At 42.9% G+C, this 16857-nt stretch overlaps 1 protein-coding gene across 1 annotated transcript in view; it reads left to right on the forward strand.

Moving 5' to 3' along the window:
• The window catches only part of MAU2 (MAU2 sister chromatid cohesion factor), a 138070-nt gene that overhangs the window by 89998 nt on the left and 31215 nt on the right, over positions 1-16857 (forward strand). Inside the window, exon 16 of the mRNA XM_053702920.1 lies at positions 12841-12952. Coding sequence (XP_053558895.1) covers positions 12841-12952 — 112 coding nt within the window. The remainder of the gene's footprint in view (positions 1-12840; positions 12953-16857) is intronic.

Consider the following 16857-nt stretch of genomic DNA (forward strand, 5'->3'; position numbering starts at 1 on the left):
TTTTTGGCGCTTTTACTACGCATCAAAAAACTCAGTCAGAGGTTCATTTTCTTCCTGCATGATCCGGTTCATCTCTACAGATCTCAGGGATCTTCAAAGCTTGTTTTGAGGGAGGTAATCATTCACAGCAGAGCTGTGAAGATTGTAGTTGACTGTGATAAAAAACGTTTATTTGTGTATTTTTTCTGCTGTCAGGGTTAGTTATCCTTTGCTAATGGGAACAATCCTTTGCTAAAATTGTATATTTCTTACAAAGATTTGATGCTATAATTTATTTATTTCAACTGTCATAATTTTGTCTGTGCTTCTTATAGGCACAGTTCGTTTTTCATATTATTGTAAATTACTTGAAAAGCATTTCCAAGTTGCTAGTTAATTGCTAGTGTGTTAAACATGTCTGATTCAGAGGAAGATACATGTGCTATATGTGCTAATGCCAAAGTGGAGCCCAATAGAAATTTATGTACTAACTGTATTGATGCTACTTTAAATAAAAGTCAATCTGTACAAACTGAACATATTTCACCAAACAACGAGGGGAGAGTTATGCCGACTAACTCGCCTCACGTGTCAGTACCTGCATCTCCCGCTCGGGAGGTGCGTGATATTGTAGCGCCGAGTACATCTGGGCGGCCATTACAAATCACATTACAGGATATGGCTACTGTTATGACTGAAGTTTTGGCTAAATTACCAGAACTGAGAGGTAAGCGTGATCACTCTGGGGTGAGAACAGAGTGCGCTGATAATATTAGGGCCATGTCAGACACTGCGTCACAGGTGGCAGAACATGAGGACGGAGAACTTCATTCTGTGGGTGACGGTTCTGATCCAAACAGACTGGATTCAGATATTTCAAATTTTAAATTTAAGCTGGAAAACCTCCGTGTATTACTAGGGGAGGTATTAGCGGCTCTGAATGATTGTAACACAGTTGCAATACCAGAGAAAATGTGTAGGTTGGATAGATATTTTGCGGTACCGGCGAGTACTGATGTTTTTCCTATACCTAAGAGACTTACTGAAATTGTTACTAAGGAGTGGGATAGACCCGGTGTGCCGTTCTCACCCCCTCCGATATTTAGAAAAATGTTTCCAATAGACGCCACCACACGGGACTTATGGCAAACGGTCCCTAAGGTGGAGGGAGCAGTTTCTACTTTAGCTAAGCGTACCACTATCCCGGTGGAGGATAGCTGTGCTTTTTCAGATCCAATGGATAAAAAATTAGAGGGTTACCTTAAGAAAATGTTTGTTCAACAAGGTTTTATACTGCAACCTCTTGCATGTATTGCGCCTGTCACGGCTGCAGCAGCATTTTGGTTTGAGTCTCTGGAAGAGACACTTGAATCTTCTACACTAGATGAGATTACACACAAACTTAAAGCCCTTAAGTTAGCTAACTCATTTATTTCAGATGCCGTAGTACATTTAACTAAACTTACGGCTAAGAATTCCGGATTCGCCATTCAGGCACGCAGAGCACTGTGGCTAAAATTCTGGTCAGCTGATGTTACTTCTAAATCTAAATTGCTTAATATACCTTTCAAAGGGCAGACCTTATTCGGGCCCGGGTTGAAAGAGATTATCGCTGACATTACAGGAGGTAAAGGCCATGCCTTGCCTCAGGACAAAGCCAAAGCTAAGGCTAGACAGTCTAATTTTCGTTCCTTTCGTAATTTCAAAACAGGAGCAGCATCAACTTCCTCTGCACCAAAACAGGAAGGAGCTGTTGCTCGCTACAGACAAGGCTGGAAACCTAACCAGTCCTGGAACAAGGGCAAGCAGGCCAGGAAACCTGCTGCTGCCCCTAAGACAGCATGAATCGAGGGCCCCCGATCCGGGACCGGATCTAGTGGGGGGCAGACTTTCTCTCTTCGCCCAGGCTTGGGCAAGAGATGTTCAGGATCCCTGGGCGTTAGAGATCATATCTCAGGGATACCTTCTGGACTTCAAATCCTCTCCCCCAAGAGGGAGATTTCATCTGTCAAGGTTGTCAACAAACCAAACAAAGAAGGAAGCGTTTCTTCGCTGCGTACAAGATCTTTTATTAATGGGAGTGATCCATCCAGTTCCGCGGTCGGAACAAGGACAAGGGTTTTACTCAAATCTGTTTGTAGTTCCCAAGAAAGAGGGAACTTTCAGGCCAATCTTGGATTTAAAGATCCTAAACAAATTCCTAAGAGTTCCATCGTTCAAGATGGAAACTATTCGAACAATCTTGCCCATGATCCAAGAGGGTCAGTACATGACCACAGTGGATTTAAAGGATGCTTACCTTCACATACCGATTCACAGAAATCATTACCGGTATCTAAGGTTTGCCTTTCTAGACAGGCATTACCAGTTTGTAGCTCTTCCATTCGGATTGGCTACGTCTCCAAGAATCTTCACAAAGGTTCTGGGTACTCTTCTGGCGGTACTAAGACCGCGAGGAATTTCGGTAGCTCCGTACCTAGACGACATTCTGATACAAGCTTCAAGCTTTCAAACTGCCAAGTCTCATACAGAGTTAGTACTGGCATTTCTAAGGTCGCATGGATGGAAGGTGAACGAAAAGAAGAGTTCTCTCTTTCCACTCACAAGAGTTCCCTTCTTGGGGACTCTGATAGATTCTGTAGAAATGAAGATTTACCTGACAGAAGACAGGTTAACAAAGCTTCAAAATGCATGCCGTGTCCTTCATTCCATTCAACACCCGTCAGTAGCTCAATGCATGGAGGTGATCGGATTAATGGTAGCGGCAATGGACATAGTTCCCTTTGCACGCCTACATCTCAGACCGCTGCAATTATGCATGCTAAGTCAGTGGAATGGGGATTACTCAGATTTGTCCCCCACTCTGAATCTGGATCAAAAGACCAGAAATTCTCTTCTATGGTGGCTTTATCGGCCACATCTGTCCAGGGGGATGCCATTCAGCAGGCCAGACTGGACAATTGTAACAACAGACGCCAGCCTACTAGGTTGGGGCGCTGTCTGGAATTCTCTGAAGGCTCAGGGACTATGGAATCAGGAGGAGAGTCTCCTTCCAATAAACATTCTGGAATTGAGAGCAGTTCTCAATGCCCTTCTGGCTTGGCCCCAGTTAACAACTCGGGGGTTCATCAGGTTTCAGTCGGACAACATCACGACTGTAGCTTACATCAACCATCAGGGAGGGACAAGAAGCTCCCTAGCAATGATGGAAGTATCAAAGATAATTCGCTGGGCAGAGTCTCACTCTTGCCACTTGTCTGCAATCCACATCCCGGGAGTGGAGAACTGGGAGGCGGATTTCTTAAGTCGTCAGACTTTTCATCCGGGGGAGTGGGAACTTCATCCGGAGGTCTTTGCCCAAATACTTCAACGTTGGGGCAAACCAGAGATAGATCTCATGGCGTCTCGTCAGAACGCCAAGCTTCCTCGCTACGGGTCCAGATCCAGGGATCCGGAAGCGGTTCTGATAGATGCTCTGACAGCACCTTGGACCTTCAAGATGGCTTATGTGTTTCCACCCTTCCCGATGCTTCCTCGATTGATTGCCAGAATCAAACAGGAGAGAGCATCAGTGATTCTAATTGCACCTGCATGGCCACGCAGGACTTGGTATGCAGATCTAGTGGACATGTCATCCTGTCCGCCTTGGTCTCTACCTCTGAAACAGGACCTTCTGATCCAGGGTCCATTCAAACATCAAAATCTAACTTCTCTGAAGCTGACTGCTTGGAAATTGAACGCTTGATTTTATCAAAACGTGGGTTTTCTGAGCCAGTTATTGATACCTTAATACAGGCTAGGAAGCCTGTTACCAGAAGGATTTACCATAAAATATGGCGTAAATACTTATATTGGTGCGAATCCAAGAGTTACTCATGGAGTAAGGTTAGGATTCCAAGGATATTGTCTTTTCTACAAGAAGGTTTAGAAAAGGGTTTATCCGCTAGTTCCTTAAAGGGACAGATTTCAGCTCTGTCCATTCTTTTACACAAACGTCTGTCAGAAGTTCCGGACGTTCAAGCTTTTTGTCAGGCTTTAGCTAGGATCAAGCCTGTGTTTAAAACTGTTGCTCCGCCATGGAGTTTGAACTTAGTTCTTAATGTTTTACAGGGTGTTCCGTTTGAACCCCTTCATTCCATTGATATCAAGTTGTTATCTTGGAAAGTTCTGTTTTTAATGGCTATTTCCTCGGCTCGAAGAGTCTCTGAGTTATCTGCCTTACATTGTGATTCTCCTTATCTGATTTTTCATTCAGACAAGGTAGTTCTGCGTACTAAACCTGGGTTCCTACCTAAGGTGGTCACTAACAGGAATATCAATCAAGAGATTGTTGTTCCATCTTTGTGTCCTAATCCTTCCTCGAAGAAGGAACGTCTGCTACACAATCTAGATGTAGTCCGTGCCCTGAAATTTTATCTACAGGCAACTAAGGATTTTCGTCAAACGTCTTCCCTGTTTGTCGTTTATTCTGGCCAGAGGAGAGGTCAAAAAGCTTCGGCTACCTCTCTCTCTTTTTGGCTTCGTAGCATAATACGATTAGCCTATGAGACTGCTGGACAGCAGCCTCCTGAAAGAATTACAGCTCATTCTACTAGAGCTGTGGCTTCCACTTGGGCCTTTAAGAATGAGGCTTCTGTTGAACAGATTTGCAAGGCTGCAACTTGGTCTTCTCTTCATACTTTTTCCAAATTTTACAAATTTGACACTTTTGCTTCTTCGGAGGCTGTTTTTGGGAGAAAGGTTCTTCAGGCAGTGGTTCCTTCCGTATAAAGAGCCTGCCTGTCCCTCCCGTCATCCGTGTACTTTTGCTTTGGTATTGGTATCCCAGAAGTAATGATGACCCGTGGACTGACCACACTTAACAGGAGAAAACAAAATTTATGCTTACCTGATAAATTCATTTCTCCTGTAGTGTGGTCAGTCCACGGCCCGCCCTGTTTTTTATGGCAGGCTAAAAAAATTTTGGATTATACTCCAGTCACCACTACACCCTTGGGCTTCTCCTTTCTCGTTGGTCCTTTGGTCGAATGACTGGGGGTGACGTAGAGGGGAGGAGCTATATAGCAGCTCTGCTGGGTGAATCCTCTTGCACTTCCTGTAGGGGAGGAGATAATATCCCAGAAGTAATGATGACCCGTGGACTGACCACACTACAGGAGAAATGAATTTATCAGGTAAGCATAAATTTTGTTTTTCCCTATGGGATCCGGTAAGCCATTTTCTTAATTTTTAATATAAGAATAAAGGGCTTCACAAGGGCTTTAAAGACTGGTAGACATTTTTCTGGGCTAAAACGATTACTTTATAAGCATATTTAATGGTTTATAGCTTTGAAGAGTTATTTTAATCTTGGGAATTCTGTTAAAAAAACGGTAGGCACTGTATTGGACACCTTTTTCACTGGGGGCCTTTTCTAGTCATAGGCAGAGCCTCATTTTCGCGCCACTAATGCGCAGTTGTTTTTGAGAAGCATGGCATGCAGATGCATGTGTGAGGAGCTCAGATCCACTGAAAAAGCTTAATGAAGGCGTCATTTGGTATCGTATTCCCCTCTGGGCTTGGTTGGGTCTCAGCAAAGCAGATACCAGGGACTGTATAGGGGTTAAATGTAAAAACGGCTCCGGTTCCGTTATTTTAAGAGTTAAAGCTTTCAAATTTGGTGTGCAATACTTTTAAGGCTTTAAGACACTGTGGTGAAATTTTGGTGAATTTTGAACAATTCCTTCATAATTTTGCGCATATTCAGTAATAAAGTGTGTTCAGTTTAAAATTTAAAGTGACAGTAACGGTTTTATTTTAAAACGTTTTTTGTGCTTTGTTATCAAGTTTATGCCTATTAACATGTCTGAACTATCAGATAGACTATGTTCTGTATGTTCGGAAGCCAAGGTTCCTCTCCATTTAAATATATGTGATGAATGTGACAAACAAAGTAGGGACAATGATGCCACTGATAATAATGTTGCCCAAAATGATTCCTTAAGTGAGGGGAGTAAGCATGGTACTGCATCATCTCCTTCTATGTCTACACCAGTCTTGCCCACTCAGGAGGTCCCTAGTGCATCTAGTGCGCCAATCCTCCTTACTATGCAACAATTAACGGCTGTAATGGATAATTCTATTAAAAACATTTTAGCCAAAATGCCCACTTATCAGCGAAAGCGCGACTGCTCTGTTTTAGATACTGAAGAGCATGAGGACGCTGATGATAATGGTTCTGACATGCCCTTACACCAGTCTGAAGGGGCCAGGGAGGTTTTGTCTGAGGGAGAAATTTCAGATTCAGGAAAAATTTCTCAACAAGCTGAACCTGACGTTATTACATTCAAATTTAAATTGGAACATCTCCGCGCTCTGCTTAAGGAGGTGTTATCTACTCTGGATGATTGTGTCAATTTGGTCATTCCAGAGAAATTATGTAAGATGGACAAGTTCCTAGAGGTCCCGGTGCCCCCCGAAGTTTTTCCTATACCCAAGCGGGTGGCGGACATTGTAAATAAAGAATGGGAAAGGCCCGGCATACCTTTTGTCCCTCCCCCTATATTTAAGAAATTATTTCCTATGGTCGACCCCAGGAAGGACTTATGGCAGACAGTCCCCAAGGTCGAGGGGGCGGTTTCTACTCTAAACAAACGCACCACTATCCCTATAGAAGATAGTTGTGCTTTCAAAGATCCTATGGATAAAAAATTAGAGGGTTTGCTTAAAAAGATGTTTGTTCAGCAAGGTTACCTTCTACAACCAATTTCATGCATTGTTCCTGTCACTACAGCAGCGTGTTTCTGGTTCGAAGAACTAGAAAAGTCGCTCAATAAAGCATCTTCTTATGAGGAGGTTATGGACAGAGTTCAATCACTTAAATTGGCTAACTCTTTTACCTTAGACGCCACTTTGCAATTAGCTAGATTAGCGGCGAAAAATTCAGGTTTTGCTATTGTGGCGCGCAGAGCGCTTTGGCTAAAGTCTTGGTCAGCGGATGTGTCCTCCAAGAACAAATTGCTTAACATCCCTTTCAAGGGGAAAACGCTGTTTGGCCCTGACTTGAAAGAGATTATTTCAGACATCACTGGGGGAAAGGGCCACGCCCTTCCTCAGGATAGGTCTTTTAAGGCTAAAAATAAAACGAATTTTCGTCCCTTTCGCAGAAACGGACCAGCCTCAAATTCTACATCCTCTAAGCAAGAGGGTAATTCTTCTCAAACCAAGCCAGCCTGGATACCGATGCAAGGCTGGAACAAAGGTAAGCAGGCCAAGAAGCCCGCTACCGCTACCAAGACAGCATGAGATGCTGGCCCCCGATCCGGGACCGGATCTGGTGGGGGGCAGACTCTCTCTCTTCGCTCAGGCTTGGGCAAGAGATGTTCAGGATCCTTGGGCGCTAGAAATAGTTTCTCAAGGTTATCTCCTGGAATTCAAGGAACTACCCCCAAGGGGAAGGTTCCACAGGTCTCAATTGTCTTCAGACCAAATAAAAAGACAGGCATTCTTACATTGTGTAGAAGACCTGTTAAAAATGGGAGTGATTCATCCTGTTCCATTAGGAGAACAAGGGATGGGGTTTTACTCCAATCTGTTCATAGTTCCCAAAAAAGAGGGAACATTCAGGCCGATTTTGGATCTCAAGATCCTAAACAAATTTCTCAGGGTTCCATCGTTCAAAATGGAAACCATTCGGACAATTCTTCCTACCATCCAGGAAGGTCAATTCATGACCACGGTGGATTTAAAGGATGCGTATCTACATATTCCTATCCACAAGGAACATCATCGGTTCCTAAGATTCGCCTTTCTGGACAAGCATTACCAGTTTGTGGCACTTCCATTCGGATTAGCCACTGCTCCAAGAATTTTCCCAAAGGTACTAGGGTCCCTTCTAGCGGTGCTAAGGCCAAGGGGCATTGCAGTAGTACCTTACTTGGACGACATACTAATTCAAGCGTCGTCTCTGCCACAAGCAAAGGCTCATACGGACATTGTCCTAGCCTTTCTCAGATCTCACGGGTGGAAAGTGAACGTAGAAAAAAGTTCTCTATTCCCGTCAACAAGAGTTCCCTTCTTGGGAACAATAATAGACTCCTTAGAAATGAAGATTTTTCTGACAGAGGCCAGAAAATCAAAACTTCTAAGCTCTTGTCAAGTACTTCATTCTGTTCTTCTTCCTTCCATAGCGCAGTGCATGGAAGTAATAGGTTTGATGGTTGCGGCAATGGACATAGTTCCTTTTGCGCAAATTCATCTAAGACCATTACAACTGTGCATGCTCAGACAGTGGAATGGGGATTATACAGACTTGTCCCCGACGATCCAAGTAGATCAGAGGACCAGAGATTCACTCCGTTGGTGGCTGACCCTGGACAACCTGTCTCAAGGGATGAGCTTCCGCAGACCAGAGTGGGTCATTGTCACGACCGACGCCAGTCTGGTGGGCTGGGGCGCGGTCTGGAAATCCCTGAAAGCTCAGGGTCTATGGTCTCGGGAAGAATCTCTTCTCCCGATAAACATTCTGGAACTGAGAGCGATATTCGATGTTCTCAAGGCTTGGCCTCAACTAGCAAAGGCCAAATTCATAAGGTTTCAATCAGACAACATGACGACTGTTGCATATATCAACCATCAGGGGGGAACAAGGAGTTCCCTGGCGATGGAAGAAGTGACCAAAGTAATTCAATGGGCGGAGATTCACTCCTGCCACTTGTCTGCAATCCACATCCCAGGAGTGGAAAATTGGGAAGCGGATTTTCTGAGTCGTCAGACATTTCATCCGGGGGAGTGGGAACTCCATCCGGATATCTTTGCCCACATAACTCAATTATGGGGCATTCCAGACATGGATCTGATGGCGTCTCGTCAGAACTTCAAGGTTCCTTGCTACGGGTCCAGATCCAGGGATCCCAAGGCGACTCTAGTAGATGCACTAGTAGCGCCCTGGACCTTCAACCTAGCTTATGTATTCCCACCGTTTCCTCTCATTCCCAGGCTGGTAGCCAGGATCAATCAGGAGAGGGCTTCGGTGATCTTGATAGCTCCTGCGTGGCCACGCAGAACTTGGTATGCAGACCTGGTGAATATGTCATCGGCTCCACCATGGAAGCTACCTTTGAGACGGGACCTTCTTGTTCAAGGTCCGTTCGAACATCCGAATCTGGCCTCACTCCAACTGACTGCTTGGAGATTGAACGCTTGATTTTATCAAAGCGTGGGTTCTCAGATTCTGTCATTGATAGAAAGCCTGTAACTAGAAAAATTTACCATAAAGTATGGAAGAAATATATCTGTTGGTGCGAATCGAAAGGATTCCCATGGAACAGGATAAAAATTCCTACCATTCTATCCTTTCTACAAGAGGGTTTGGAGAAAGGATTATCTGCAAGTTCTTTGAAGGGACAGATTTCTGCTTTATCTGTTTTACTTCACAAAAAGCTGGCGGCTGTGCCAGATGTTCAGGCTTTTGTTCAGGCTCTGGTTAGAATCAAGCCTGTTTACAAACCTTTGACTCCTCCTTGGAGTCTCAATTTAGTTCTTTCAGTTCTTCAAGGGGTTCCGTTTGAACCCTTACATTCCGTAGATATTAAGTTATTATCTTGGAAAGTTTTGTTTTTGGTTGCAATTTCTTCTGCTAGAAGAGTTTCAGAGTTATCTGCTCTGCAGTGTTCTCCTCCTTATCTGGTGTTCCATGCAGATAAGGTGGTTTTGCGTACTAAACCTGGTTTCCTTCCGAAAGTTGTTTCTAACAAAAATATTAACCAGGAGATAGTTGTACCTTCTTTGTGTCCGAATCCAGTTTCAAAGAAGGAACGTTTGTTGCACAATTTGGATGTAGTTCGTGCTCTAAAATTCTATTTAGAGGCTACAAAGGATTTCAGACAAACATCTTCCTTGTTTGTTGTTTATTCTGGTAAAAGGAGAGGTCAAAAAGCAACTTCTACCTCTCTCTCTTTTTGGCTTAAAAGCATCATCCGATTGGCTTATGAGACTGCCGGACGGCAGCCTCCTGAAAGAATCACAGCTCACTCCACTAGGGCTGTGGCTTCCACATGGGCCTTCAAGAACGAGGCTTCTGTTGATCAGATATGTAAGGCAGCGACTTGGTCTTCACTGCACACTTTTACCAAATTTTACAAATTTGATACTTTTGCTTCTTCTGAGGCTATTTTTGGGAGAAAGGTTTTGCAAGCCGTGGTGCCTTCCATCTAGGTGACCTGATTTGCTCCCTCCCTTCATCCGTGTCCTAAAGCTTTGGTATTGGTTCCCACAAGTAAGGATGACGCCGTGGACCGGACACACCTATGTTGGAGAAAACAGAATTTATGCTTACCTGATAAATTACTTTCTCCAACGGTGTGTCCGGTCCACGGCCCGCCCTGGTTTTTTAATCAGGTCTGATGAATTATTTTCTCTAACTACAGTCACCACGGTATCATATGATTTCTCCTATGCATATTCCTCCTTTACGTCGGTCGAATGACTGGGGAAGGCGGAGCCTAGGAGGGATCATGTGACCAGCTTTGCTGGGCTCTTTGCCATTTCCTGTTGGGGAAGAGAATATCCCACAAGTAAGGATGACGCCGTGGACCGGACACACCGTTGGAGAAAGTAATTTATCAGGTAAGCATAAATTCTGTTTTTATTAACAATGTGCTTCCAAGCTAAGTGAATATTTACTGGAAAATCTCTGATCAGCTCTATTTATAATGCAGTGCCTGTTTTTGTTTCTATGCAATAGATTTGCTATGAACTGTTCCTTTATTTCAAAGAAATTAAACTGCTTATGGCTAAATATTGGTTCTAAGGGTCTGATGAACAAAGATTCTCCTGCTTGGAGAGAAATTGTAGTGCAGACTTTACAGGGGCTGAACTCACTGAATGGTTAAAAAAAAAAAGCGGAACTCTCCAGCACTGTGGAGCTAATTTTTGTATCTGAACAGGACACAAAACCAATGCAATATAGCACTGCATATGAGAGTTTTATCACACTTATACTTTGTATTTTATATTACTTTACACTTCAGATTGGGTCCTTTCAGTATGATTACATTTAAGTTTTGCTCTGTCTTTTTTATATTTTAATACATTTAAATTTAGACCCAGTGGTGATTTTACAAATTCTCATGTTTTGAAAGTTTCTGTGTCACTTTAACAAATTAGGATCATACTTTGTATATTTCTGTGTATCTTTTTCAACTTCCACTGCACTTGGTATTTATTTTCTCTATTGTAAAATAAAACACAGCTTTAGAGAGGAGGAGGGAGAGGGGTGTTCACTGTGCTAAACGGGAGTTGCCAGAGTATTTCTGAAACTCTCTCACAAGTCTTGAGAAAATCCTGTAAGCATTTTAACCCTTTTGAGTGCTAACGACGGCTCTGAGCCGTCGCAAATTTTCCCGGTAAGGTGGTGACGGCTCGGAGCCGTCGCTAGCACTCGCCCACCTTGAGGGCAATCTGGGGGCTCCCATCAACTCCTACCCCGGCGATCGGATCTGTATCGTGACAGGCATCGCCGGGGCTTCATGTTTTGCATGGGTGACGTCACACGCAATGACGTGATGATGTCACTGCGCAACTTTAACAAATTCAATAGACAGTATAGGGATATGGGGCATGCTGCTTAGAAGCCTGTATCTCAGGCATCTATGCAGCTACAGACCCCCAAGACCCACCGTTGGAAAGGTAATTGTCTAAACTTTCCAACTGTATAAGTCTTGGATCTGAAAATAAAGTTAAAAAAAATGTATTTAAAAAAATAAAAACCCCTCAAATCCAGCTTAGCACCCAGGTGGGAAAGTGCTTAGCACTCGAAGGGTTAAACAAGCTGGTCTCACCTGTATGCAGGTGAAGTTTGCTCAAGATTTGCAATACACTTCTTTAACTGACAAAAGTAATATATGCTAAACTATAAGCAAAAGCAAGTTAAATTGTAGTGAAAACATTTGAGTTTAATTTGTAGCTGTTGCAAACTGAGCATTTATATCAGCCCCAGGTGTTTTCCAGTTACCTTCTACTCTACTGTGAAATTCTGTATCCCAGTGAGTTTATTACTTTCTATGGAAGGTATCTCTCATATCTCTGGGACTTCCAGGAGCTGCCCTTTTTCTTATAGAATTCAGTGAGTTCAGCCCCTGTGAAGAATGTACTATAATTTCTCTCCAAACTAGAGAATCTTTGATTATCTGGCCCATAGACTGTAATAGAGCTTTTTTTTTTAAATTAAACATTTTATCTTTACTTGCTCTTTTTACTGATATTATTTAGTATTTTTTTTTTATTTTACATATCTAATTTCAAATTCATTATTCCTTCTATAGCCTGTTTGTTATATGTTAATTCCAATTAAATACTGAATTGTTAATATTCTTATCACAATATGTCCTGGAATGCATAGGTGTATTTCAGATTTAAATAAAAGCTTTTTTGCAACATACTTCCCTTAGCAAAAATGCTTTTTGTAAAGGTTATCACTGTTTTTCAACAGCATACGCACATATCCTGTAAGGGTCGGTCGTGCACCAGTATTCAAGCACCACACCTTCTCAGAGAGTCAGCAGTGGCTTATACGACAGGCACAATACACACCACCGCCAGCACTCTGAGCTTGAATACTGGTGCACGACCCTCACAGGATATGTGAGTATGCTGCTGAAAACCGTAATAACTTTTACTGAAGTATTTTGTAAAAATGCTTCTGTTTGAAATTGAAATTCACCAATGCACATTTCAATTTTAACATTTCTATCCCATTAATAAATTTGTTCTCCTGTAAGTTATGTGCATTTGTTATTAGTTGAGGGATTTATATGAATGTTCATACTGCATCTTGCCTCACTTAAGTTCAAGTTTCAAACGTGTTGCTCTGTCCTTTTACAGGAGGTTCCTGCGTGAAACTTTAAAAATGTCCAATGCTGAGGATCTCAATCGGCTAACGGCATGCTCCCTTGTGCTTCTAGGTCACATATTCTATGTTCTGGGAAACCACAGGGTATTTTTTTGTTCCATACTAAAAATGTTTTTCTGTTTTTAAAATTTAAACTAGAAATGACATCTGTATATTGTTCTCAGGCTAATTTTGTTTTTAATAGTTAATAATATAAAGCATTTCAAACATCAGAAATGGAAAGTTGTAGCCAATGTAGTAACTAGAAGAAAATTAAACAATCTTCTCTCAAGAGAGAATCTCCTCCTGTACGTGGAGGTGTAGATCATAATGCTTTTTATACTATTGTTTTGGTAATGGCTCCCCGACTTAGCATATGACTACCCTCCCCATAAACCATACATATAGGTTGTAACATACACAGCACCTCCACTGAAAACAAAATTAACATCCTTAAAGTGTTAAAGGGACACTAAACCCAAAAATGTTCTTTCATAATTCAGGTAAAAAATACAATTTTAAACAACATTCCAATGTACTTCTATTATCTAATTTACTTCATTCTTTAGATATCCTTTGTTGAAGAAATAGCAATGCATATGGGTGAGCCAATCACACTAGACTTCTATGTGCAGCCACCAATCAGCAACTACTGAGCATATCTAGATATGCTTTCTTTTACAAGATATGACGAGTCCACAGATTTCATCCTTACTTATGGGATATCACCTCCTGGTCAGCAGGAGGAGGCAAAGAGCACCACAGCAGAGCTGTATATATAGCTCCTCCCTTCCCTCCCACCCCAGTCATTCTCTTTGCCTGTGTTAGTGTAGGAAGAGGTAAAGTGAGGTGTTAGTTTAGATTATTCAATCAAGATTTTATTGTTTTTAAATGGTGCCAGTGAGTACTATTTTTCTCAGGGGAGAGCATCAGGTGTTTAAACAATGGGAACTGAGGAGATTCTATATTCTCTGTTCACTCCCCATGCTGGTGCTGCCCTGCTGATGGTCTTATCAGATAATACATAAGACCCTGTTGTCCCCACAGAACTACAGGAGGTGATGACAAGAGACCTCTTCTTCGTGTGGGACAGATTCACATTGTGATCAACACTGCGGTATGTACAGTCTTTTTGTTTCTGGGGAGACAATGTAGCTCAGAACAGACTGGCCATTACTTGCTACAACACAAAAGGGGTAAAAATCAACTTACAAGTGTTTTGCAACAGATTTCTCTGTTTTATTACTTATGTGTATTGCAGTGGGTGGTGTATATATGACCTGGTTTTATTAAGGCAGAACCGGTAACTTTGATCTGCAGGCTGACGCTGGGGGATTGGATTGGGCTCTGTGTCTGCTTGGGGAGTTATTACTCCGTGGATTACATTAAATGTGGCACAGTTTTGAGGGGACACATTGGTATCACAGTCGGGTCTACCCAACTATAAATATTGCCCATGCTGCTGTTTTTTTCTATGGTTTTTTTTCCTATACCGCCCACGAAGGGCGGGGCTTAGTTCGCGCGTTTAGTTGCGCACTTGCTTATCCGGCTCCGACAGTACACGGAGGACTTAGGCAACAGTTATATTGGAGGCTCCAGTTTTTTCTATGTCCTCTTGGCCTCAGCTGATCAAGATTACAAGCGGTCCTAGGCGGCAGTTCACGGAGGTCGTTGGTTGTGAGGTAGGCGCCACAGCAGAGCTGTGGCTTGGTGCAGGGGTTAGCTTGTCATAACATACAAATGGCTATTTATAACCTTAAGGTTGAATAAGTTCGGTTATACAACTTCCTAATTTCTACTTGCACGTTTGCAGTAAAAATTTGCTTTAAAATTTTAAAGGCGCAGTACATATTTTGTCATTTATTTTTTACTATACCACGACCAATATTGCACTTTGTTTTTCTTTTTATCATGGCTAACCTACTAGAACATTCTTGTTCTATGTGTTTAGCTGCAAATGTGGAAGATTCGGACGTAATGATTTAAGCTCGAACATCTCCGTCTCTTGTTGCGGGAGGTTTTGCTGACTCTGGATGACTGACTCTATTGTGGTCCCACCAGAGAAATTGTGTAAGATGGACAAATATTTAAAGGTCCCTTCTTATTCTGATGTTTTTCCGGTTCCTAAGAGAATTTCGGAAATTATTACACGGGAATGGGAAAGACCGGGTATTCCGTTCTCATCTTCCCCTACCTTTAAGAAAATGTACCCTATAGCTGACACCGTTCGGGATTCTTGGCAGACGGTCCCTAAGGTGGAGGGAGCTATATCTACCCTGGCTAAGCGTACGACTATCCCCATTGAGGACAGTTGTGCTTTCAAAGACCCTATGGACAAGAAGTTGGAGGGTCTTCTAAAGAAGCTATTTATTCATCAAGGGTTTCTATTACAACCGACGGCCAGCATTGTACCGGTCACAACTGCAGCTGCCTTTTGGTTTGATGCTTAGAAGAGTCTCTTAAGACTGAGACTTCCTTAGAGGAAATTCTGGATAGAATAAAGGCCCTTAAGCTGGCGAATTCTTTTGTTACGGATGCCGCTTTCCAGATTGCCAAATTGGCGGCTAAGAATGCAGGATTTGCCATTTTAGCGCGCAGAGCCTTATGGTTAAAATCTTGGTCTGCGAATGTGTCTTCTAAATCCAAGGTTTTGGCTATTCCTTTCAAGGGTAAGACCTTATTCGGACCTGACTTGAAAGAGATAATTTCTGACATTACGGGAGGTAAGGTTCACCTATTACCTCAGGATAAAACATCTAAGCAGAGGGGCAGAAAGAGTAATTTTCGTTCCTTTTTGAAATTTCAAGGGAGTCTCCTCTTCCGTTAAACAGGAAGGGAATTTTGCACAAGCCAAGCCTGTCTGGAGACCCAACAAGGCTTGGAACAAGGGTAAACAACCCAAGAAGCCTGCTGCTGCTCCCAAGACAGCATGAAGGGGCGGCCCCCGATCCGGGACCGGATCTAGTAGGGGGCAGACTTTCTCTCTTTGTCCAGGCTTGGATAAGAGATGTTCAGGATCCCTGGACACTGGAAATCGTGTCTCAAGGGTATCAGCTGGAGTTCAAACATTCCTTCCCAAGGGGAAGGTTCCTTCTTTCACGATTGTCTGTAGACCAGATAAAAAGAGAGGCGTTCTTACGTTGTGTAAAAGACTCCACTATGGGAATAATTTTTCCCATTCCAATACAGGAACAGGGGCATGGGTTTTACTCAAATCTTTTCGTGGTTCCCAAACAAGAGGGAACGCTTCGACCCATTTTAGATCTCAAGAGTCTAAACAAGTTTCTCAGAGTTCCATCCTTCAAGATGGAGACTATTCGGACAATTCTTCCATTGATCCAGGAGGGTCAATATATGACTACCGTGGACTTAAAGGATGCATACCTTCACATTCCTATCCACAAAGATCATCACCAGTTCCTAAGATTTGCTTTCCAGCACAAACATTTTCAGTTCGTGGCTCTACCATTCGGGCTGGCCACGGCACACAGGATCTTCACGAAGGTTCTAGGGTCTTTGCTGGCGGTTCTCAGACCACGGGGCATTGCGGTGGCTCCTTATCTGGACGACATTCTGATCCAGGCGTCTTATCAACTGACAAAGTCTCATACCGACATGGTTCTGTCCTTTCTAAGGACTCACGGGTGGAAGGTGAATCAAGAAAATAGTTCACTAATTCCACAGACAAAGGTTCCTTTCCTGGGAACTCTAATAGATTCTATATCCATGAAAATCTTCTTGACGGATGTCAGGAAGTTAAAGATTCTGAATACATGCCGAGCCCTTCAGTCCAATCCTCGGCCATCAGTGGCTCAGTGCATGGAGGTAATTGGATTGATGGTGGCGGCAATGGACATCATTCCGTTTGCTCGTTTTCATCTCAGACCTCTACAACTGAGCATGCTCAGACAGTGGAATGGAGACTATGCAAATTTATCTCCTCAGATAGATCTGGATCAGGAGACAAGAGACTCTCTTCTTTGGTGGTTGTCGCCGGATCATCTGTCCCA

This window comes from Bombina bombina, chromosome 2, assembly GCF_027579735.1.
Source record: "Bombina bombina isolate aBomBom1 chromosome 2, aBomBom1.pri, whole genome shotgun sequence".
Taxonomy (NCBI): Eukaryota; Metazoa; Chordata; class Amphibia; order Anura; family Bombinatoridae; genus Bombina; species Bombina bombina.